Source organism: Alligator mississippiensis, chromosome 9 (genome assembly GCF_030867095.1).
Source record: "Alligator mississippiensis isolate rAllMis1 chromosome 9, rAllMis1, whole genome shotgun sequence".
NCBI classification, from domain to species: Eukaryota; Metazoa; Chordata; order Crocodylia; family Alligatoridae; genus Alligator; species Alligator mississippiensis.
Genome location: NC_081832.1, coordinates 17,730,369 through 17,755,222, shown reverse-complemented (window position 1 = coordinate 17,755,222; position 24,854 = coordinate 17,730,369). Strand labels below are relative to the sequence as shown.

The 24,854-nt window shown below is 48.4% G+C and overlaps 1 protein-coding gene across 3 annotated transcripts in view; it reads left to right on the top strand.

The window, feature by feature from the left end:
* The window catches only part of PLCG1 (phospholipase C gamma 1), an 80,815-nt gene extending 57,386 nt beyond the window's left edge, over positions 1–23,429 (top strand). For 2 of the 3 annotated variants that reach the window (XM_014609711.3, XM_006275842.4), the window contains 22 exons: positions 562–647; positions 2,064–2,184; positions 2,918–3,086; positions 4,298–4,420; positions 5,513–5,614; positions 6,606–6,793; positions 7,505–7,705; positions 8,098–8,217; positions 9,092–9,272; positions 9,672–9,749; positions 11,249–11,352; positions 12,087–12,183; positions 12,400–12,469; positions 13,659–13,816; positions 14,569–14,665; positions 15,190–15,414; positions 16,089–16,237; positions 18,237–18,351; positions 20,201–20,362; positions 21,185–21,273; positions 22,004–22,191; positions 22,832–23,429. In XM_014609711.3, coding sequence (XP_014465197.1) covers positions 562–647; positions 2,064–2,184; positions 2,918–3,086; positions 4,298–4,420; positions 5,513–5,614; positions 6,606–6,793; positions 7,505–7,705; positions 8,098–8,217; positions 9,092–9,272; positions 9,672–9,749; positions 11,249–11,352; positions 12,087–12,183; positions 12,400–12,469; positions 13,659–13,816; positions 14,569–14,665; positions 15,190–15,414; positions 16,089–16,237; positions 18,237–18,351; positions 20,201–20,362; positions 21,185–21,273; positions 22,004–22,191; positions 22,832–22,874 — 2,866 coding nt within the window. In that variant the 3' untranslated portion in view covers positions 22,875–23,429. The remainder of the gene's footprint in view (positions 1–561; positions 648–2,063; positions 2,185–2,917; positions 3,087–4,297; positions 4,421–5,512; positions 5,615–6,605; positions 6,794–7,504; positions 7,706–8,097; positions 8,218–9,091; positions 9,273–9,671; positions 9,750–11,248; positions 11,353–12,086; positions 12,184–12,399; positions 12,470–13,658; positions 13,817–14,568; positions 14,666–15,189; positions 15,415–16,088; positions 16,238–18,236; positions 18,352–20,200; positions 20,363–21,184; positions 21,274–22,003; positions 22,192–22,831) is intronic. The other variant, XM_014609712.3, reaches the window with a different exon arrangement.
* Positions 23,430–24,854: the final 1,425 nt, after the last annotated feature.

The following is a 24,854-nucleotide window of genomic DNA, read 5'->3' as shown; positions in this document are numbered from 1 at the left end:
GTCCAGTCTTCCTTGTTGCTTGACTCTCAGTACTTCCATCTGTGCATGGCCAGATACACCTCTGCTCTGGTAGCAGGCTGAGAGCCTGGGCTGTTGTCCAGTCGTTTTGCTTCTCTTGATGTTCTCAACTTCCCTAGCCTCCTAAAGAGGCTTGTAAGGAAAACCCTGGCAAGGCAAGATCAGCTGTTTCACTTACCACAACGCAAAAAACTCTTAGAAACGTGGAAAGGAAATGTCCTCCTTAAGGCCAGTATCAGTGGCTTTGTGTTAGTGTCTGGCAGAGCAAGTGGCACTATCACTCACTGGAGTTTATATGCCTATTTGCTCAGTCAGAGATGCCACAGCAGGAATATGCACAGATCTGAGGATTGACTTTGTAGCCCAGCAGCACAGGGAGTAACTGGACTCGGACCTTTCATGTAGATTTGGACAATGTGGTATTTGGGAGGTCTCCCCTCTTCCCCCTCCTCAAGTTTTGCACCAACTACTTGATTATATGAGGCCCTTTGAAAAGGTCTCAGAGCATTCACTTCCTGACAGCATGTTTCTTCTGCATCAAAGGTACCTGACGGGAGACCAGTTCTCGAGTGAGTCTTCTTTAGAAGCATACGCTCGCTGCCTGCGCATGGGCTGCCGCTGCATTGAGTGTGAGTACTCAGCAACGGGCTGGCTTCTATCTCTCAGCAATGGCATGCTGCTCTCTCATGAGGCCTCTGGCTCCTATTGCAGATAAAGGAGAAGCTGTAGTGCTGTGTGTGAGCCTTCCCTTTTAGGAAATGGTTTGCCTCAGGGGCTGTGTCTTGGGCTATTTTAGAGGGTGTGCAGCCATGTTTCCATTTTGTGCCAGGTAATACACTGAGCAATAGGGCAGTAATGCAGGTAGAGCTCCAACTATTTTATACCCCATCCCATTTTTAAAACATTTTGGCCTGGGAATAAGGATGGGACTTTGTCTTTCTCTCCCCTTATGCGGTATTCCAGGAGACGGCCTGCTTCTGCAGTAAGAGACGAGCATAGGAGTCTGGGAATGGAGCTGGTTTAAACACAAATTCTAGTGTTCTCCACAAAATCCTCTGAGTGAAACAGGCTCTCTTGAGAATTTTTTTTTTTTTTTTTCAAGAGAAAAATCAACGCATACTGTAGACTTGCAGTGAAACAAATTTCCATTTAGAACTTGGTTCATCAGAGCAGTGGAAATCCAGTGCAAATTAAATTGTTTTCCTGAAATATTTTCACTTTCAAGAAAACATTTTTTTTTTTTTTAACTGGGGAAGAAAGTTTCAGTCAGAAAATGTCAGTCAGCTCAATCAGGTTCTAATCTCATTCTTACACTAACTTGCTCTGTGACCTGGGTGAGTCATCACTTTATCACACAGCATTTTGTCCCCACCTGTAAGGAAGAGATTTGCTTTTTTAGCTTTGACTGAGGTCTAACCCATGGAAATTTGTAGAGTGTTATCAGGGTGTTGCATGAAAGACGGAGGAAGTGCTGATATCAGTATTGTTGTTGGGTCCTGCTGCATATTGTTATGACTCTAGTTATGCCCAACCTAACTCGGGCTTCTGGCAGATATGCAAGTAAAGGTATGATGGGATCTGCTGCAGGACTCCCCGAGTCACAGTTCCTGCCATGCCACGTATGCATGGCAGGAGGTGTGATTGTGGGATCCAGCATCAGATCCCACCACACCTTATTGCTGGCGCAGGGGGAGCCTGGAATCATGATCCTGGGCTCTCCCTACACTGGCCAGTAGCAAGATCCTGCAGCTGGGAGCCCTGCCAGCTGATGGGATTAACTGGTGAATCTTCCCTTAAGTGTAATGTGCCAAGGGCTTCAGTTTGTATATGTGCAGGCATCAGAGGGGTTAATGAGATTATGTGCAACTGTCTCTCACTACACTGGATATTTGTTCTCTCAAAAAGCATATGCACTTCACCACTCCTTCTTCCTTTCTGACATAGATCTCACTGCACGTAACTCTGCAGTTCAATTCAGCCCTTGTATCTCTGTCTGTCTTATGTCATTGGGCTTCAGTTAAGTTTCCCATTTGGTTCTGTTGCAGTGGATTGCTGGGATGGCCCAGATGGGATGCCAGTGATTTATCATGGACACACCTTAACCACCAAAATCAAATTCTCTGATGTCTTGGTCACCATCAAGGAGCATGCCTTTGTGACCTCTGAGTAAGTCAAGGAGGGATCCTGGGATCCCAGTTTGCTGAGTCTAGCATGGTGTACTGAAAGCAGAGACTTTAGAGAGCTGAACCGAATTCAACTGGGGTGAAACACTTATGTGCCAGGGACTTGCACAAACCTCCGTATTAGGGTTTGAGTGGGAGTGAAGTGACTTGCCTTTCTGCACAGAAGTGGATTTAATACATAAACACGTTCCAGTTTGATCAACGAACATGAATTTAGCATCAGGGAGCTTCGATCTAGCTCTGTCTTCAACTCCCTGGTGCAGGGTAGAGTCCTTATGCCTGAATTTACAAGTGTCCTTTAATGTTTGATGTCCCAATATGGAGGCTAAGCTCCAGAAGCTCTGTGCAGCCTCCAGAATAATCTGTTCAGCAGTTGAAATACTTTGTTACTTAGTGTAAGTAAGCAAAGAGGGCCAAGTTTAAGTCCTTGCTCTGCCACGGTCTTCTGTGTAACCTTGGTCAGGCTGGTGCTTTCCAGTTCCTCCATGTGTACACTGGGAGTAACGGGCTTTTCTGATATGATACGTGTTGGGGTTGGTAAGTCATTTAGATCTGCTGTTCTTGGGCCATGTAAAGATCACAGAAAGAGAAGCTTCTGGAGAGATGATGATTGGCTGATATACAAGACAAGATTAACATGCCCAGTTCTTCAGTCCCACTGAGACACTGCTCTGATATTTAACTTTTTCATTCCTTTCTGCATCTCTACCGGCCAGTTATCCTGTCATCCTGTCCATTGAAGATCATTGCAGCATTGCCCAACAGAGGAACATGGCTCAGAATTTTAAGAAAGTCTTTGGGGACATGCTCTTGACCAAACCAGTAGATATTTCTGCTGATGGGCTCCCATCTCCAAACCAGCTTAAGAGGAAGATTCTCATTAAGGTAAAATTTCCTTTTCCAGGTCACATCTCACATGTAAAGTGGGGAGGGGGAGCACATAAATCAAGGGAGCTCATGTAGCCCATAGGGGAGAGTTCCTTTTAAGTGGGCTGGAAGCCCACGTGATCATTTTGTTTCCCAGTTTTGGTGGATTAGGCTGGATTTTTCTGGAGGCATCAGAAAAGGTCAGACTGTGGATCTGGATCCAGATGTTAGTGTCTGGTGGTTTGGCTTCAGGTTCCATCTTTAGTTTCCCCCCTCCCCACTTTGTCAAAGCTCTCCATTATTTGCTTCATTGTCAGTACAGCCACACCGTCTGGTTACTGTGGCCTCTTGTATTGGCAGTGGACACTTTCTACTCTTCTAAAAGCATCGCCTGCTTAAAAGGGGTATCCTGTCCTAGAAAAGCAAGTAGAGTTGAGGAGCGCATCTCTCTTTTATGGAGGCTCTGTGGAGGATTAGGTGGGATTTGGGTCCTCCTGGTCAATTTATAGAGAATGTTTACTGCTTGATAGAACTGTACAGGTCTCAAGGTTCATTTAATCCAGTAACCTGCACAGATGTGGGTTTTGCCTGTCCAGATAGACGCATGATTGTTAATTGAACTGTGGATGTCTGTCTTTACTGTAAAATTAAGTGACCTCTGGAAAGAATCTCATTCTGGGCTTTTGGAGTAATCTCTTTAGACCAATTGGTATAGGGTCTAATTGCCGTTAAATTGTAAAAACTGTTTTGAAAGTCATGGCATATCTCGCATAAAAGGAGAGTAGAGATGCACCCTATAGACCAAATGAATCCGAAATGTGTAAGATGCTAGGGAGCTCTTGCTTATGAAAGCTTATGCATCTCTGATTCAGTTAGTCTATAAGGTGCAGCCCTATCCTGCTTTCTGCCTGACTTCAAACTAACATGGCTAACTACCTCTCTCATGTCTCAGGTAAAATTGTCTGTTGAGGCTCTTGCAAAGCCATAGAGCACAAGCGCACAGCAGGTTTTGTTTTTTTTTTGTTTTTAGCATCACTCTTGACACTTCACTGAAGTGGGGCAGGTCGGGGGGAACTTTTTATCTAGTGATTATTTGGAGAGAGTCCTTTGTAGTGATCAGAAGAACTTCAAGGATGCTCAAGTCAGGGGCAGAAACAAAATAACACCCTTTCCTTTGCAAGTCCTTTTCTTCCTCTGAGGTGTTTTAACTTGCATATCTTGTTCTGCAGCACAAGAAGCTGGCGGAGGGCAGTGCTTACGAGGAGCTGCCAACATCCATAATGTATTCAGAGAATGATATCAGCAACTCGATAAAGAACGGGATCCTTTACCTGGAAGATCCCATCAACCATGTAGGTTTGACAGCATCAAAAACTCTATCTACTTCAGGTTGCCTAGGGGCTATTCAGCTAATCAGACCTCTGTAAACTAAACAAGACCTTAGTGGGTAAATCACTAACCTTTGTGTCCTATGAAGCCATCCTGCCCGAGAAGGGTGCGAGTCAGTAAATGAGAACAGCATAAAGCGTTTGAAGGATTCTGGCTCTAGTTCAGGACCTGAATCTCTTCTGAGTTGTTGTATTTTTTTAATTAATTAAGTGTCCCATTGGCAGTATCCCTTTACAGTGTATTCAAGAATCCTTTGTCTGATTCCCCAGTCAGTTTGCATCACAAAATAATTTGCAATCTAGTGCTATTGTGGTAGTTTGTGCTGGAAAGTGTTTCTGAAGCTGAATTAGCAGGGTCATCTTAACCTATTGGGGTGTGTCCAGATGTGTGTGGATGTTTGATTCCCTGGGGGCAAGTAGTAGCAGTGCACCTTACACTGCAGCTGCTTGTCCCCGGGGAACGCCAATGCCATGCATGCTTTGGCGTGTGGCAAGTTGCCCTGGGGGCAGTAGGGAAGGCTGGGGCCAGCACTGGGGGTCTCCTGGTGCTGCAGGCACAACGATCCTGCCGGGCAGAAACTGGCCAGCAGCCGCAGCGCAGCGCCAAGCAGCCTGACTCCGCTTTTTAACAGCACATGTTGCCCAAGTGTGCACTGCTTTGAGTTCCCCACATCTCTGTCCGTCTGTCTGGACCCCTGAATATCCGGGGTAAAAAAAAAACCATGGGGAAAAAAAACAGAGCAGCGCATGCTCGGGCAGTGCACCCTTGCAGTGCTGAGAACACTGGACTGCACAGTATGTGGCACTGCAAACATGTTCCCTACCAGATGACTGCACTTGTCTGGACACACCCTTGGTGTCTTAAAAGCCTGCCTGGGTCTTAGCTTATATCTGTCATTGATCATTTTCTTATGTGAGCCCTAAAATTCACCAGTTCAACTCCCTTTGTTAGTCCCACCAACTACAGAGTGAAAAACTCTGCAGCAAGGCATTAGACTTGCATGCTTCTTGAATGAATCCTTTTTGACAGAGGTTTCTTTCTGTCTCTCTCTGAAGGAGTGGAACCCACATTACTTTGTCCTGACCAGCAACAAGATCTATTACTCTGGGGAGACCACAAATGACCAAGGAAATGAGGATGAGGAGGAACAAAAGGAGGTAAGGGCGGCACACTTGGGGACCTAACATTAGACATCCATATAAGTGACGATTGCACTTATGAGCATCTCTGCTGTGCACTGACTTCACCAGGGAATGCGGGCGCTTGGCATCTTCAGAGAGCCAGCCCTTGCCTTACCTATCTCAGCTCTTATTTTCTGTATGTGTAAAATGAGGGTCTTATTCCTTCCCTAGATGATAGTATCTGAGAGCCTTGGATTGTGATGGCTCAATTTTAGTTTGGGGCTAAAGCCCCAAAACAATTTTGTTTTATGGGGAGGGAAAAATTGTTTCAAATGTTCTTAGGGGGTTGTTGCATGTTACACTTCGCGCATGTTAACCACACTTAGAACAGTAGTGTCTGAGCATTCAAACAGGATAAAGCATGCCAAGTGCTTTTGTATCGTATCAAGATTACGCATTTTTGAAGGTGGTCTGTCTCCTGATTGTATTAAGTAATATGTTGCCTTAACCTGAGACTGCTCCATAGATATAATAAAATCAGTTGTGGCCCTGGAGCCGGGACCCACAATCCACTGATTGCGTTTCCCAGCCCCAGGACTGCATGGGTGTCTCCAACCAGCTCCAGTGGCTCCCCTGCCTGAGACCCAAAAATCATCTGATTATTTTGGGTCTCAGCCCTGGGAGTGTGCGGGAGTCTTGAACAGGTTGTAGTGCAGTCCCAGAGCTGAGACCAAAGACCAGCTGTTTTTCAGTCTTGATCTTGGAATGGCAAATCCGTTCCAGATTCTGGTGTGGTACTATGATCTATATTTAGATTGTAGTAAGCATTAGTACGTAACTGCTCTGAAAATTTGAATTCACACTTAATGATTTCTACTATCCAACTATAACATGCGCTAAGTGTAACATGCAATGGGGCCCTTAGCCTATAGTTGGAGGGTCCACCACCTGGAGCATAGCAGGCCCCTGCCATAGCAAAGTGGCAGCACTCAGTAGCTTGGGAGAATCAACCTCTTTCTCCTGTCAGGTGAGCAACAGCACTGAACTTCACTCCACGGAGAAATGGTTTCACGGCAAGCTGGGGGCTGGGCGTGATGGGCGCCACATAGCAGAGAGGCTGCTGACAGAATACTGCATAGAGACAGGAGCCCCTGATGGGTCTTTCCTGGTGCGAGAGAGTGAGACATTTGTGGGAGACTACACCCTCTCTTTCTGGTAAGGACTTGCAGGTGCTGCTTAAATTCATTGCTGCTTTTATCAGTGCTAGAGCTGCCTTAATCCATGAGCTCCTTATAAATATCCCTTTATAGTATACCAGTAATGTTGGGTTCTGTTCTTAGGGAATTTCTTCCCAGGCAGCTTCTTTGCACTCATAGGCAAGATAACTAAGTTGGTTACATGCCACCTTCATGCCTCAGTTCCTCCTCCATTTTAGTAAGGTGGGTGATATCTAGCTCACTGAAGTCTCTGGGTCTCAGTTATGGAAGGGTAAAGTCCTCCAAGACCTTCTGATGAAATGCATCCTATGTAATAGGAATATGAATAGTCCCTATGCTTCCATGTGCCCATGGATGAGGAGGATTTCTTCCTCTTCCCAGGCAGATAGCAATTAGTTTCTCTTAAAGCACATTGGATTTCCTTTGCTATGTGCTGTCCATGGAATATAGCAGAGGTCCTTCTTGGCCTAGGACTGAGAACATCTCTGAATCCCAAAGCACTTCACTATTTGGTGTTCAGCTCAGCTGGCCTATTTTTGTTCTGAAAAACTGAGCAGCCAGTGACTAGCCTGAGAATATAACACATCAGCATCTCATCCACTTGTATTTGGCAGTGGTTATTTTACCACCTGCCCTGAGGAATCCCTGCAGTAGGATGCTGGGGCAGGCAGCCCAGAGTAAGCCGCTCTTCCCTTGTTTTGCTCTGCAGGCGCAACGGGAAGGTGCAGCATTGCCGCATTCACTCCCGCCAGGATGCCGGCAGCCCTAAGTTCTTCCTGACTGACAACCTGGTGTTTGATAGTCTGTACGACCTCATCACCCACTACCAGCAAGTGCCACTGCGGTGCAACGAGTTCGAGATGAGACTGACGGAGCCTGTGCCACAGACAAATGCCCATGAGAGCAAAGAGTAAGAGGGAGGGATTGGGGCGTGGGTTGGAACCAGATGTCTGTCCTGGAAACTGCTGGGAGATCCATCCAGGCCAGCTTCTTTGCAGTGTTTCTTTCTCCTCCCCCACTTCAGCCCTTTTGGCTGAATCCCACCTGCTCTTCCACAGAGCACTATAAGTCTTCAGCATTAGCCTATTCAGGAAGTGGGCATAGTGGCAGGTGGCTGGCAGGCTCCCTTGTCCTGCTGTCCTGCCATCCCTTCCCCTGCTGCGCTGGGCACTGGGTCTGCAGAGGAGCCTGTGCTGGTGGGTTTGATTGCATTGCTCTGGGAGATGGAACTAGCTAGGCATTAATGTTGGAGCTCACCTTTGGGCAAAGCCTTCAGACAGACTATGGTGCTCTTACCCACAGGTGGTACCATGCCAATCTCACCCGGGCCCAGGCAGAGCACATGCTGATGAGGGTGCCACGAGATGGAGCCTTCTTGGTGCGCAAGAGGAGTGAACCCAATTCCTACGCTATCTCCTTCCGGTAAGCAGCTCTGGCAGAACGCATGGATAGGAGAGAGTCCTGAGGGAAGGGATTTCCGTTGTGTCCAGGTGTTGATGCCCAGGAGGGCTGGTGGGGGTTGGGGTGATTTGGGTCTAGTTTGGGAATCGATGTGAAGAGCCATCACTTTCTTTTCAGGCCTCTCTGGGTTGCCCCTTTCTTGCTCCCCTTTTAATTTTTACATGGGGGTGTGATATTTGCTCATTGTGCACTTGCATACTTTAAATCATCAACTGTTTGGCTGGAAATGCCTCCCAATGCAAAGCTGAGTCCACCCAGAGCTGTTGGTCTCTGATGCATATTGCAATGCAAGTTTCCCTGTGTGGAAGCTCCTGATCCCTGTATCTCTGCTGGCCAGCATGATTGACAAAAGGTGGGTTTTATGGAAACACATGGGAGGCACCAGATCCAGCCTTTCCACCTGACAAGTGTTAGGTGGTTTCATGGGAGTTTGCTTTAGCTGCATCCTTTAAGATGCACCCCTGAGGCTTGCATATTGTCTTCCCTTGGCTTCTTCCCCACCAAGAGCCCACGTGAACCCTCCCAGTGCTTTGGATATTTTGGAGTTCAGAGCTCTCCTGTAACTCGGGGCTAATCAGTTCTGGGGATTTGACTCTGGGCTCCCTTGTGATTTCTTGGTGTGACCCAAGATGGCTTTACCTTTTCTCGGCATCTCAGTGTCCTGCTAACATTCTGTGTCCAACCACTCTGCTTGGTAGCCAGGAAGACCACAAACCTGGAGGAAATGTGTTGGGGTGCGGTGAGCTTTTGTTCATTATCTGAACAGCCTTTTGGAGAGAGAGGGAGCATCTCCACAACTCACCATGCAGCTTTTCTGCTTGTCTCCATGTACCAGGGCGGAAGGGAAAATCAAGCACTGCCGAGTGCAGCAAGAGGGCCAGACTGTGCTGCTGGGAAACTCGGAGTTTGATAGCCTGGTGGACCTGATCAGCTACTATGAGAAGCACCCGCTCTACCGCAAGATGAAGCTGAGGTACCCGATCAACGAGGAGACCCTGGAGAAGATCGGGACAGCAGTGAGTTTGGGTCAGGCATGGGGGAGCTGATCAAGGGGCAGTCCAACAAATTCAGAAGAGTCCAGGTTGAATAAGAGTTTGGCTGGGCTGGTCTCTTCCAGCGCTGTTTGGTTGTCCCTTGCTTATAGGTTGAATGAGAGTGTGTTGCATGAAATACCAGGTTAGCAAAAGGAGCTGTGATTTCCTGCTTCATGTTTGACCTGTCCCAGTCAACTTCACAGGGATCCTGACCCCAGGCCTCCAGGGAGCAAGGGCTGTGTCTAGTTAGATACAATCTGTATTTCCTGCCTGTTGAGCCTGTCTGAGAACCTGTCTTTGACTGCTACCTGACAAAGGGAACTGCTCCCCTTGCAGTAAATCGCATAACTAGCTGACATCTTACGTACTCTTGTGTTGCAGGAGCCAGACTATGGAGCCCTTTATGAAGGGCGCCACCCGGGATTCTACGTGGAGGCCAATCCTATGCCAACGTTCAAGGTATCCCCTTGCTGTTCCATATTTCTACACTGATGCTAATGACTTGCAGATCCAAAATCCCCTTTCTAGTTCTACCCAAAGTACTTTCTCCTACAGTAACACCCCATACACCTCTGCCCCAGGCCACCACTGACTATCTCCTGAGGAGAAATGGTGGATTTCCGGGTGCCTGGAAGGAAGGCAAGGCTGAGTGAGGCTTGGTTGCTGACCTTGCAGTGGGTTTTTGAGAGTGGAGGTGATAAGTTGCTTGTTCCTCCCCTGCCCATCACTAGTTTGCATGCTAAGTTCTGTTTTCAGAGTCTCTTACTGTATTATACAGCAGAGAAATCCCACTGAGCATGCTTCCCTGTGGCATTGTGTGCAGCTCATCTGTTTTGTGTTGTGTGCTTTGTCAAGATAATGTGATAACCCCCAAAGAAGTGTTGTCTGACGGTTCCCCTGCAGAGCTGGCTCCAGGGATCACTGCTTTGTGGGCTATTCCTGTGTTTCAGAAGGCTGCCTTCGTGAGCTTGGAGTACACTTCAGTCCCCACCAGTTAACTCCCAAGGGAGGGAAGAATCTGCTTTTTCCTCTGGGGATCAGAACATCATGCATGGGTTAAAAACAGTCTGTTCCAGCTCGCTCTGCTGGCACATTCTCTGGGAGAGTGACTCCAAACATTCCTCTCTGAAGTTTCTACACATTTCTTTTCACTAGGTTCTTAGCAGTAGGATAAAGACAATGAAAAGCCTATTACAGCTTTGATTCTTTTTTGAAAAGTTACGCACACAAACTCATGCCTCATTTGCAACGGCCAACTCGGAGCCTGTGCATAGAAAAAGCTGTTTGCACATCTGAGCAACTGAATGCAAAAAAATTATTGTGTACATGTCTCCTGCGGCATGGGAGGCTGCAAGCCAAGTGTGTGCAACTGCCCATGTGCCGTTTAGAAAAACCAACGTTGTGTTAGGACTCTGCTCTCTTTCCATATGCCTTGCAGCCCCCCTGAAAGCTGGTCTTCAGTCTTTGTTCTGAGTAAATTTTGAGGTATAGACAGTGGTGTGTTGTTTTTGTTAGCCATAAAGTTGAAATGCAAAATCAGACCAGGAAGATGACTACTAAGTGAGTCCATTCTTGTATTTAAGATGACTGCTATGTTGGCTGATGCTAGGGATTGAACCCTGGACTTCTGGAGCTGCACACCTCAACTTTTAGAGTGAACTAAGGCTCCCAGCCTCTGTGGACAGACATGGGTACTCGTTCATCTGGGGGTTATGTATTTTCCTATGTTAGTTGCTAGTTCTAATGAAGCTAATGATTGGTGCCTGTCAGTGAGCCAGTCCTGCTGCTATGAATCTCAGGCTCTGTGCACCCCTTCAGTCATACCTGCTATGGCAGCATGCAGAATAGAGGTAGTTTTTCAGCCTTTAGTCCTCTCTCATCTTCTCACGCTATTTCCATTATGGCCTCAATGCCAGCCCCTTAGACTCATGGCTCACAGCGCCCTGTTGCTTTTGCAGTGCGCTGTCAAAGCCCTGTTTGACTACAAGGCACAGCGAGACGATGAGCTCACCTTCACAAAGAATGCCATCATCCAGAACGTGGAGAAACAGGAAGGAGGCTGGTGAGTTTCCCCCATGCTGCCCCTCAGGGTGATGGAGATGTTTGGCCTCTCTGACTTGTAACTAGACACCTTCTAGAACACAACTTCCCATGTCTGCAGTCTCTGAGGGGTGCAAGGGCATGAAGACTAAACTTGCCCTTGGACTCCTGCATGTTGTCCCATCCAATCTGTGTAGTGGTACTATGTGAGGGAGGAGAATTAAGGAGTGTTGCTTCTATCACCGTGTCTCATTCCCTGGCCTGTGGGTAAAGCAAGGATGCCAGGCTCCAGCACACCTCCCTAGGGCCAGAAAGCTTCCAGCAAAGCCTAGTGAATGCAGTGGAGCTTCAGGGGGGATTGGAGGGGTCTGTCGACATGCAGAGCTCTGTGTGCAATTTCACCACCACCACAGCCCCCTCCCCCATTCTGTTTTAATGAACTATTCGTTATCTAGCCTGCTTACACCATTATCTGCCATTTCAGTCTCCTTTGCTGGACTCCTCTGGGGAGAGCCATGGGTATTGCTCAGCCAGCAGGATTCTCACTGCAGGGGACCCAGTGTTTTGCCAACTGTGGGCATTAGAAAGTGGGACATCCATGAGGTGGAAAGTTCAAGGACTCCAATCATTTGTGCCCATCTGCTTCTGGCCTGAGCAGAAACCACAGAAGTGCCCAGGCTGCTTCTGGGGTTGTTATTGCATGTCTTGTGCCACTGGTGACTGTTCTAGGAGGGCTACAGCTTGTCTTCTTTGCAGGTGGAGAGGGGATTATGGAGGCAAGAAGCAGCTGTGGTTTCCTTCCAACTATGTGGAGGAAATAGTCAGTCCCACAGGTCTGGAGCCTGAAAGGGAGGTAAGCACAAATTTGTGTGGTTTGGAGGGGCAACACTGTGAATAGAGAGAGAGGACAGATTATGGTCTTGAGGCAAGCTGAGCTATTGTTAAGCCCAAGGGCAGTTCTCTCCTGACTGCTCTCAGATGACTGTTCTAGTGTGACCTGTATAGAAACAGACTTGTTGCTGCACCAGCCTCATCTCTAACCCACTGGCCTGTGATCTCTTCTCAATAGCAGCTAGATGAGAACAGTCCCCTGGGAGACCTGCTTGGAGGTGTCCTTGATGTACCATCCTGTCAGATAGGTGAGTGAATGGGGGGAGGGGATTGGGATCCTGGTTTCTCTTTTTTGTCCCCTGCATTGGTCCTGAAGAGACCATTGCTTGGTGTGAAGGCCCTCATCTCTCCCTCCTCCTCCTCCTCCCCTTCCAGCTGCTATCCTGTTTGTAGCTAGTCCTTTGTGGAATAGTGATCTCTAGGCAGCAGCTCCTCTCCTGCCCCTAGGCTGCCTTCTGCCCCCTGGGTTAGAGGTGCACCAGTATATCGGTCCGTATCGGATTGCCACCAATAAAAGAAAAAATTGATATTGTCAACAATTGTTTTTTTTGGCTGGTGTAGTCAATTAATGTCACTGATTTTTAAATGCTGCGTACATGTGAGCACCCCTGGGGGGCCCATGTCTCCACATTTGTATGCAGGGCAAGGGTGGGCTGCCTGCTGCAGGGCCGGGAGCTGCACTCAGGGCGGGCAGGCAGCAGCAATGCTAGGTGGGGGGGCTAGAACCACCCCAAAATTTGCCATTGCCTCCCTCACAGCGCTGCTGCCACTCACCCAGCCCCCAAGCCTGGAGCAGGCAGCCTGCCCTTACCTCGCATACAAATCTGGGGGTCATATGCCCGCCCCCCCCAGGACAAGCCACTCGCAGCTCTGTCCCATGTCTCACCCTGCTCTGCCCTGGCTGGACAGCCCCACTCCCACTCCCTCCCTCCCTGTTGGGGCCTGGATTGGCCCCCGCTCCAGACTTACCAGCTGGACACTGCTTTCCAAGCTGCTGGGCTGCATATTTGCTATCAGATCAGTATCAGCCAAAAAAGTCTTTTATTGGTGCTCCCCTACCCTGGATACCAGGGGCGTCTGTCTTCTATGGGGACCTGGACTGAGCTCATAATTGCAGACTCTTGGAAGCAGGACAAAGGAATGTGTTGCTTCTTTTGGAGTGCTCTGGGTCTACTGCCCCAACTGTGGACATGAAGAGGCTGGCAGTCCTATCCCAGCCGCCTCTAGGTCACTGGGCCACTTCTGTCCCCAACTCCTTGCTGGCATTCTCTTCTCTGACCTTCATAAACCCTGAAGGTCAGCAAACCAGCTTCAGCTCAGGGCTGCTTTACAGGAAACCTGCCTGGTTGTGTTCTGCTGCTATCACCATTCACAGTGCAGAGGTTTTGGATACATGGGTGGTTGTGACTTTTTATTCCATTCCCTCTCCCACTGTAGCCATCCGCCCTGAGGGGAAGAACAATCGGATGTTCGTCTTCTCCATCAGCATGGCCTCAGTGTCGCGCTGGTCCCTGGACGTGGCAGCTGACACGCATGAGGAACTGCTGGATTGGGTGAAGAAGATCCGAGAGGCAGCCCAGACTGCTGATGCCAGGGTGAGTAGTGGAGACCCACATCACTGAGCCTTCTTGGTGATGTCCATGCGCTGCTAGAGCCAGCCACCTCAAGAGCAGCAGAGTATTTCTTATCCCCACTAGAGCCCAGGCTGGTGTTGCAGGGGTATTTGGGGGCTGGCTGACTAGCTGTGAAGCTAATGTCTTTGCAGGGATCATAGCTGGCCAGGATCCTCCTATTCTATTCAGAGAGTCACAAAGGGGGTTCTGCTCCTACCTTTTACATGAGGCTTATGATGCTTGGGATGGTCCTGGTGGACCTGCTGCAGTGAGCAGCAAGGTAGGACAAAGCACTCCCTAAAGAGGGGAAGAGAAGAGGAGGATGGAGAAAAGGTCATGGTTTTCCTGCCCTCCCCTTTCAGTCCAAGGATGGATATACTTCCCTGATGTGCTGGGGATGTTCCCTGCAATACGGGCTGGAGGTGGGAGGCAGGTAGTAGCAGAGGTTGAAGTGGGAATTGCAGACATCACTGAGGGGTTAGCTCCACTGAAGGTCATGATAATCTGCGCTCCTAAGTCTCTTCCGAGAACACTTGAAAACTTTGCCATAAAAACCTCTCCAGACCAAGCCTCCAGCTCAGTTCAGTGCTGCCACTGATATTTTTTAGTGCAGTGCTGAGTCTGCGGCTGCTGTGGCTAGTGAGCTGTTGACCTGTGATTGCCAGTGTGGCTGCTGGAGCAGTACTCCCTCTGAGAGTATTTGGCCTGATGCCTTTTCTTTTGTCTTCTGGCAGCTCTCGGAAGGGAAGATGATGGAAAGGAGGAAGAAGATTGCCCTGGAGCTGTCAGAGCTTGTCGTCTATTGCCGGCCTGTGCCCTTTGATGAAGAGAGTAAGCACAAGGTCCTGGGATGAAGTGCCAGGCTCCATGTGTGTTTATAAGCACCCACAAATGTGCCATACCTGTCCTGACTGTGACCATCACAGATGGGCCAGTCCTGCTGAGTTTTAAGTCCAGTTTGGCTTTTGTATAACAGGGGCCCAATATAAGCGCAACTCTTAAGACCTCAGCCCCCAGAAAATGGACATCTCCCACATGTGGCTCCTGGGGACAGCTTTGGAATGATTAGGGTCACAGGTGTTGCGAGTGCAGGTGAAGAAGCACCAGGAGAGGCCCAGCTTTGGGCATGGCTTGGACTTGGGTTTGGAGGCCACTTTTCCTTCCTAGACTGCTAGGATATTTGGCACAGACCTCTCCACTGTGTGACTAGCAGAGTTCCCTGGCAGCTAGGGAGGGGGTTGAAAGCTTTGGTGGTTTCTTGCTTCCTTCAATTGCCTGGAGGTGGGAGGCACTTGCCCAGCTTCAGTCAGGAAGAGGGAGCTCCCATGTAAGCATCTGTCCCTTTCTCCCTCCAGAGATTGGCACAGAAAGGGCCTGTTACAGGGACATGTCCTCCTTCCCTGAGACCAAGGCAGAGAAGTACGTCAACAAGATCAAAGGCAAGAAGTTCCTACAGTACAACCGACTGCAGCTCTCCCGCATCTACCCCAAGGGCCAGCGCCTCGACTCCTCCAACTATGACCCCTTGCCCATGTGGATCTGCGGCAGTCAGCTGGTGGCACTCAACTTCCAGACCCCAGGTGAGAGCTGCTTCTATCAGTGTGGAGATGGGGGTGGCATGGCTTTATCTCCAGCACCAGGAGCCACCTGTAGTTGCTAACTGGTCAGCAAACGGTTGCGACTCCCATGGCTCTGTCTGTCTAGGGAGCACAGAATACATTTTCAGGGAACATCCCTCTCTGTGGTAGCACTGCAGCCCTTTGTTCCATTCGAGGTGCCGTATAACTGGGGAGACACCAGTCTGGTTCCTGGGAGATGGAATGATGTAAGGGTTGTGGAGCACTAACAGGGAGTGGAAGCCTGTATATATTTATGGGGGAGGGGTTCTACAGGAGGAGATCCCTGGCTGCAAGTGAGAAATGCCCAATCTGAACAGCTTAAGATGCATCAAGCCATGGAAGGGAAGCAGCAAATAACCCTATGGCTTGGGACACAGAAACATGAACAGATGCACCAGACAGTGCCCTGAAGGGAAGGAGCCTGCTATAGTGAAGTATCAACTGCTCCTATAACTCTCTCCCATCTCCAGCTTCTCTGATGTGAACAGGCAGTGGACACAGCACTGCTGTCCTAGGAGGAGTTTAGCCCAGCTTAGAAATACAGCTCAGGTCGTTCTGGATGGTGGGGCTGGCAGAGGATACAGGGCAGAGGATTTGTCATATGTTGTAGCCCTTATGTTTTCTCCTTTTCCCAGACAAGCCCATGCAGATGAACCAGGCTCTGTTCATGTCCAGTGGCCAATGTGGGTACGTGTTGCAGCCACCTAACATGAGGGACGATCTCTTCGACCCCTTTGATAAAAGCACACTGCGTGGGGTGGAGCTGATCTCAGTCTCCATTGAGGTTAGTGCTGGCCTGCTCTCTGACTACTGCTTGGTTACCTGTTCCCCTTGCAAAGACTGGCTGTCCCTCTCTGGATACCTGGGTCCTGCCATCCCCTATCTTGTCTCCATAAAACCCTGCTGCTGGATGACTGAGGTCTTTCTGGGTGGCAAGAGAAGGGATGGATGCATTCAACACTTTTAATCCCACCACTTGTCACTGGTAGTGGTATACTAATGTGACATTCTTAGGGAGTGAGCCTTTTAGCTTGGCCTTGCAGGGCTCTGTGTGGGATTTTGACCTGCAGCCACAGCTGGTCTCCACTGCCCCCACCCCAAAGAGGTATTGGCCTTTGTTTATAAAGTAACCCTATGGTGCTGTGAGTTAAGCATCTGGCATGAATGGGAATTTCTAGCACTTCAGACCCTGGAAAGTGCATCTAGGATGCAATTAGTGCTGAATTACCCAGAGTGCCTTGTATGAAAAAGTTACAAAAGCAGGAAAGTGCAGTGGTGCTGTACACTCTTCCCAGCAGTGTATGAGCCACCCCAGAGCTGGCAGTTTTCCTGTACTGGGAATACCTCTGGGTGGACAAAAAAATCCTGCCATGCTGATGTATGTAGCTAGTCTTGGAAGCCTCTTTCTGTTCAGCCTAAGCTCCCGGCTTGCAGTCCTAGAGCTGGGCTGGGTGGCAGTGAGTTAAGCAGGAGTCTGCCATGCCTGGTCTGCCTACTGTCTGCCTTGCACCATAATGCTGTACACTGATTGAGCCCTGGGCCTGCTGCACAGCAAACGTGCTCTGCCTTTAGCCACTTAAGGAAGCAGTTTGCCTGGGATCGGCAGAGTCTGTACAGGGCTCACAAAGTGTTTGGATAAAGAGGGCAATGTAACTGTGACCTCCTTGCCACAAAGCACTGGAAGGCGTGTTCAGAAGAGACGAACAGGGTTCCTGTCAGAAGTCAGGAAAAGCAGCTTCCTTTAGAGCAACTTGAATGTTAGGCTTTCATTCAGGCAGGACAAGGCGCTAAGACAGAACACTGTCCTCCCAGAGGCCAGCTGGGAGATTGTAGCTTGGTCTTTCTTGACAAGCCTTTTTCCTAGCCCTGCTCCTGACTGCACAGTTTGGATCTGGGCACTGGCGTTTTTGAGTCACGGAGCAACCCAGGTACATTATGGTGCTCCAAGTAATGCAAAGAATCTGCTTTTGAGACAGGACAGGAGAAATGACCCTGACTGCAGTGGGAGGAGTGGAGGAGAAAAATGACCCTGTGGAAACTTCTGTTGCCAGAAGGTGGTGCTCTCAAGCCTCGGATTTGTCTTTCCTCAGCTGATCCTTGTGAAATAGAGCGAGACGAGTTGCGGTTCTATTGCTAGCGTGATCCTGGCTCCCAGAGCTGGTGAGAGAGAAGGAAACAAAATGCAGAGTCCTTTCACTAAAGAGGTTCTTTCACCAGAGGCTCGTTAGCATGGATTTAGAAACACAACAATTCCTTGCTCCAGGCCTGCAAAAATGAGATGTGTAGTGAAATGTATAGAGAACCAGATAGGTCAGTGCTCCCAAATTAGACCTTTCCCAAGTCACACAAGCGCTCCTCTCTTCCCCATCGCTCCTGAGTGCTCCTCCTATGCACTGGCACCCTGTGAGAATCTGGGAAAATAGGCTGGCTTTGTAGCTTGTTTTGAAGGTCATTAAATCTGATCTGTATGAGATCAAGGGGAGAAGAACAAAGCTTGGCTGATCTTGGAGGGGGAAACAGTAGCTTCACAGCCAGCAGGGAATCCAGGGACTTGGAGCCAAATCCCAGCTGCCTTCCATAAACTGTTGCAGTAACCTGCCCTCATGGTTCTAACATCCAGGGTGCAAGTTTGGCCCCATTCAAGTGAATGGAAGTTTCTACTAGTGGTTTCACTGGGATAGGACTTCACCCCTCCTCTGTAGCACAGTGAACTCTCCTGCCAGCACAGTGGGTTTTTGGTTTTTTTTCCTTTCTCCTTTCCCTTACTATTTATTCCTCTCTAGGTCCTTGGCGCACGACATCTTCCCAAAAACGGGCGGGGGATTGTTTGCCCCTTTGTGGAGATTGAGGTTTCTGGTGCAGAGTACGACAATGTGAAACAGAAGACTGAGATTGTGGGTGAGTAACTTTAGCCACAGACTTAAAAAAAATCTTCGATGCAACTTGTCTCTGCAAACCAGGCTTCTCCTCTTGTAACATGGCTCACCCCACTGGCAAACTGCATTCCTTCCCACTCACTATTGCAGCTTGCCTTTTCATCAGCTCTAGGAAGGTGGATCTGTGCAAGCGGGGATGGGTGTTTTCTTAAATCAAGTTGGCTAATGCTGGGGCAAATCTCAGTTAATATGAGGCAGTCATTTTTGCATGAGTTAAATCCAGAAAACCATAAGTCTTTCTCATAGCCTTTTATTTTAAACTGCTAATGAAAGCTATGGGCTGCCTTGTATACGATAGGCTTGTGCCACATGTTGGCTAATGCCTTTTTTTAACAAGTGAAGCAAGACCTTGGATTCCCTCTTTACTGCTGTTGTCACCATTGAACCTGCCTTCATGGGCCCAGAAAGAGGCTTGGAAAAGTTCCTTCTCCAGGTGAACACCAACCTTGAACACTGTCAGTGTTGTTTGATATAGTGAAGATCGTTGCTTCTGCCACAGATAAATAGAAGCAATCCTGAGCAAAGCCGGGGCCACGTTCTACTACTTCATTTCACAGGCCCAATACTAAAAAGAGACACAGTTACCTTAAAAAGTGCATTTCCACCTGCAGTCGCACCACAGCTGCTGTAGAGACTATACAGGCTAGCTAAACCCAGGTCCTCTCTTGCTTTGGGGTCTTTCCTTATGTAGTTGACTGGCCACAGAATGCTGGCACTTCTCCTGTTTCCCACTGGGGGAGCAGAAAGTCCTTATCCATATTTTTTAAAGGGTTTCTTTTCATTCTGGGAAGGCTACTGAACATAAGACCCTGGATGCTTATATTTTGAAAGGGGTCATGTCAAAGACTTCAGTTGGCATAACTGTGCCAAACTGCATGCCTTTCGTGTCAGGAAGGAAGAATCAAGAATTCTTCCCCATCCCAATGCATGCTGGGCCAGTGGGAGACGGGTTCACTTGTGATACCAGCAAATACTGAACTAAGTGGGGGATCATATGGTAGCTAGACTCGGCTAATCTGACTGGCACCAAGGCACAGTGGCAGATTTTTTTAACTTGGTATCAAGAGGCATCTGGATTCTGCTCCCACTTCTGCCATAGGCTTGGAGTGTAAAGTGAAGCAAATCATTTACACACTCCATATCTCAGCTTCCCTCTTCTGTAAGGGAAGAGCTTGTAATGTCCTACTCCCTGACCAAGTGGACTGTGCAGATGAATGGATTATCTTATCAAAATCCTCATCCTTGTTGCTAGTTGGTGTCTTTATTTACATGTCCTTTCAGAGTGGTGTGGATTATTTTTCAATTTTGGATGGACTGTCTCTTGAATACCTGAAGTTTTCTACTGGAGCCTAAAAAGGAAGCTGGGGTACAGTGTGTGTCTACAGACAGTCTTATTCAGACCTGGCAACACCATCAGAAATGAGACAATGGGTGGTCAAGGGGGGGAATAAGTCGTCATGGGGATTTTGGGTTTGCTTTATTTCTACATCCTTAGCGGTTCACAAAGTGACAACAGCTGAAGCAACCAACTTTTTGTCAATGGTGCAGTTGTAGGCAGGACTGGACAAATACAGAACAAAAAACTCCAAGCGTATGGACGATTGTTGTTAGATCTGAATGTGCCAAAGGGCTCAAGATTTCAGAGGGGACCAGCATCCCGCTATGACTCAGTCCTTTCAGTACAAAGCATGGTCCAAACTCCTACCACTTATTTTGAGAAGAGAAGTGGGGAGGAGCAGTAGGAAGGCTCCTGCTGCTGCAGCAACCTGAATGTTGGGCTAGGTTCTGACTGATTGACTCTTTCTAAATAGCGGATAATGGCCTGAACCCAGTCTGGACCCAGAAGCTGTTCAACTTCCAGATCAGCAACCCTGAATTTGCCTTCCTGCGCTTTGTAGTGTATGAGGAGGACATGTTCAGTGATGAGAACTTCTTGGCTCAGGCTACTTTCCTAGTGAAAGGCCTCAAGACAGGTAAAGCTCTTGGAGCATGTACTTTGATGAGATGGGGCTTTCCTGTGTTGCACTGAGTGGAGCAGGGAGCATGGGAACACTGCAGAAAGCTGCGCTTGCCAAACTGGTGCCAGAGCCACTCTCATCTTTCCTGTTGCTTATCAGTCCCTAGAGACATTCTGGAGACATGTGGTGGTTCTTGCCCCAAGTCCATCCTCTTGCTATCCTAATGAATGGAGAACCCTGTTCCTGGCGCATTTTGCTGTAGCATCCAAGCTCTCCCACATCCCTGGGATTCTGCCTGTATGTGGCTTGCAACCTACAGACTAAACCTTTCTCTCATTGCATTCCAGACACAAAACCAGGCATGTTCCACTCCCCTTGTAAATAGTGATCCCTTCAACCTTTTGGGTGCTTAAATGATTATTTGATTTCTGGGGGAGGAGAAGGCAGTGCATGGCCTCAGCTAAGCACTGAGCTCATGGTTTGTTGCAACAAGCCTGGCTTGTACATGCAACAAGCCTGGCTTATTTGTTACAACAGGCCCTCATAACTGGGTTGGTTCACAGTCCATTCTTCCTTTAAGAAAATCTATAAAATTCATTTCTCTGCAACAAAGCAGCTGTCTTGGTATCACGTACACAGAAGTTGTTCCAGCTTCTCTGCCCAGGGAGGATGGAGGATGAGGTGTTGGCTTAAGGAGGCATGTTTCAGGGCTGATGTGTTAACTATATAGGATGGCACCTGTAGACTTGGGGTTCCACCTGCATGGTGCATTGCCCCTCACTAGCTGGTCCCTGGTTTGTGCTTCCTTTAGTAACAGTGGTGGTCTCTTTGTACCAGGGTACAGAGCTGTGCCTCTGAAGAATAACTACAGCGAGAGCCTGGAACTAGCTTCTCTACTTGTTAAAATAGAGATTTTCCCTGGCAAGGTAAGATTTTTAAAGTTTAACACACTACAACCCAGTAAAGCTAAGAGAGTCATCTGGACTAGCCAGCCCTTGAAATCTGTTTGCCTATGGATTCAGATTTGTAATTCACTGGTAGGCTGATGAGGAAACCAGTGTGATTTCATATTTGCAGTCATTCGACCTGGGCTACATTTCCTCTGATCAGATCTTGCATCTAAGCAAGGCTTAGTCTGGTCAGTACTTCAGGTGTGACCTGCATGGACCAGCTGGGTGCTCCAAGAAGCTGGGTGGATATTCCTGTAGGTGGCACTCCTGGCTCTGAGTCAGCACCACTCTAGGACCTAGTGGTGATTTTGGAGGCCTGCAAACACCCACCTGTACTCTGCTCAGCTTTCCAGCCAGTCCTTCAGTTCATAGGGCTCCTTACTTTAAACTAAACCTGCCCTCTGACTAGCTGTGGTTCTAGCTTCTTGTTCCAAGGGTGATTTTTCTAGACCAGTTTCTTCAGGAGTGAGGATGGCCAGGCAGCTCCATCAAGCTGGTTCATGTAAAACTTTCCCCAAAGCCAGATGCAACTGATACCTCTTGAATAGGAAGAGATGGAGAGATTCAGTACACAACTGCATGTGCATTAGCAGCCCAAGACAGTCTATTGTAGCACAGAAGCGCACAAAGTAGCTGTACAAAATGCCAACCCTACTGTATGTGTTAGAAAGTTTAAGCACTCCTTTCTGCTTGTTTCTGATTCAAGCAGGAGAATGGTGAAATTAACCCCTTTGGTGCTTCAGTGCTTCGGGAACGATCAGGAGACTCTTCAAGCCAGCTCTTAGCACAGCGTGCCCGGGAAGGGTCTTTTGATTCCCGTTACCAACAGCCATTTGAGGACTTCCGGGTGTCACAGGAGCAGCTGACGGACCATTTTGACAGCCGGGACCGAAGGTACCATGCATGGAGTTATGGCATGAAGCTTGCTCATTCTGCCCTAACCTCATGAACTTCGTAGCAAAAAGACTTGTCTCATGTAATGTGACCAGACATGACCTGCTACCCCAGCGTTGTAATTGCATGGTTTCCATTTTGTAGCTGCCAGTTTTCCTAATAGCCTCTGTCAGTGTCTGATATAAGTGCCCTCACCTCAATTGCCCTTCTTGAAAGCCAGCAAGAGGCCTGGGAGAGTCGGTGAGGTTTGTAGCAGCAGGGCTAAGGCCCCTGCCAGCCCACCATTCAGAGGGAGGTACTGTGTCAAAGGGTGAGACCCTCGCACTAAAGCAGCCTGTGCTCACTGCCCTGAGGCTTCAAGAACATGTGACCCCCTCCCCAGGACTTTTCCATGCACCTTGCTAATGAGCAAGCATGCAGACTAAGACATCCCTAGTAGGAGGAACCCAGTGGCCACACTTCTCCCACTCCCTGGACTAGACCTGAGTTGCATCCCAGTGGAAAGCTCTGACAGCCATTTTGCACTGTTCCTGCTGGCTGCCCGGCCAGCTCCCCCGGCTTGGGTTAGAAGCAGTGTACGATTGCCTGTGAAGGTCCCAGCAAGACTTCATCTCAACCCCTCCCTGCTTCCCCCCTGCAGGGTACTGCGAAGAACCAGGGTGAATGGGGATAACCGGCTCTAGCCCAACTTCGCCTGCCGAAAAGCACCTCCAGTGCTTGTGATTATCACGGAACGCTGTGAACTGGTTTCTATGGAAACGGCACTGCTTTGGCCTACTTTCAGGCAGCTTTTCCAGTTTCTCTGCTGAAATGTGTTCAAGTGGAGAAATAAAAAACAAAACAAAAAACACCCACCCACCAACCTTCCCCCACCAAGCTCTTAATGAAATGTATTACTGTGTATAGCCTGTCAGCCACCAAGGTGGGAGACGCAACTGTCTGCAGTCAAACCCTCCCTCCCTCCAACCCCCTTTGACCTCCTTTTAAGTGAGAAATCCCGATCCCAGCTCCGCTCAGAAGAGCGGCTGCGGGGAGCCGTTTACAGAATGAACTCGCTGTAAGCGTTTTCCACTACCTTCGTGACCAGCCTGCGGGGGGGTGCATGTCAGTCTTGTTGGCAATGCATCAAAGTACCTGTATAGCCAACTGCCGTCTGGGTACCGTAGTAAAACTCAAAGTTTACAAGGCCTCTCTAAGCTTTGAAAATGACAATAAAAGTGTCAGTATTAAGCGTGTAACCACGTCTCAGCTTTCTGGAGCCTTGCCCTCGTGGTGGGGCTCTGCCGTTTCTAAAAAGCACGGCCCTGCGTTTGGGCTGGCCACAGCTTGCATGCCACTCCAGCAGATAAGTAGCTGTGGCTTTTGCATGCACAGTGGCACCTTCAGGCAGATCCTGGAGCTCTCCTTGCCTGTATGAGAGGTTTGGACAAGAAGGATTTAAGTGCTGTGGATTTTTTTTTTTTCTTTTGTATCTGAAACTGCTCGTAAAGGGTATAGAAAGAGAGCAGGAAGACTGCATGAGTACTCCAACTCATCCTACAGGAAGAAAATGCCACTAAGAGCCACTGCTTAAAAGTTCTCCTGAGCTAAATTCAGTTGTGTTGGCAGTGAGCGCAGCTTTCTTGAAGTTCGCTCCGGTTCTTTCTACTCTTGCAGCTGTAAAAGGCTGATGAAACTGAGGTAGCTGTTCTTTAAGTGTAAACTTAAAACGCTTACAGCTTTGTAAACGTCACCTTGGCTGCTAGCTTTTCCAGCTGAATAAGACCAGTTGCTAACATTTGTTTTTGGGGGGGGGGGAGTAGTCATAGGGTAACAAATAGATGAGGCCCAACACTTTATACCTCCTCACTCAAGGAGGCTGTAACAGTAGCAGGCCAGTTTTTGCATGAAGTGCACCAACCAATCCTGCAAAGAAGTAGAGCTGCAGGATAGATGATTTGGTGTCATGTTCCTCTAGGACTAAGCCATTTTTCAGGCCCCAGCTAGGCCTCCAAAAAGCAACCCTTTTATCCAGTGGGGTAGAAAGAACAAAACCATCTCTTCCAAGGCCTGTAGCATAAGCTCCATTGTAGCACGCGACTGCGTTGCCTGCTCTTAGCTGGTATTACCTGGGACTATGTGTACAGCAGGAGAAGGTGATATATATCAGCCAGCCTCTAAAGAGAGGCTGGCTTTAGGGAAGATGTAGTAGCATCATAGGCTAGCCAAGATCTATCCTGCTGGGCCTCCCTGCATATTATTTTTTTGCTACATCTTTACTACAGCCAAAGCATTTTTATTCTACCATGCTACAATCACAAACTTACTGAAGTGAAGGCCTTCTCAGGGTCTGTCTACACTATAGCCTACAGACTACTTTCCACTTGCTGTGGGTTAGATGTGGCAACATCTAAAGGCCTCACTGCAAAACACAAACCTCTGTTTGTCTTGTGCAAATGGGGCCAAATGGGAGGGTACTGAGGCACTATCTTCTAATACTATAAGTGTCCGCAGTAGAGACAATACTAAACAGGCTGAGAACTTGGAAAAGAAATCTCCTCAGAAGTAAAACAGCTGCCTCTCTAAATTTTCATGGAATTACTATTAAACAGAGTTAACTCAGAAAACAGTCAAGATTCCTACTTCTTATTTGAATATCAGTAGGCAACAGTAAAGGTTCAGCA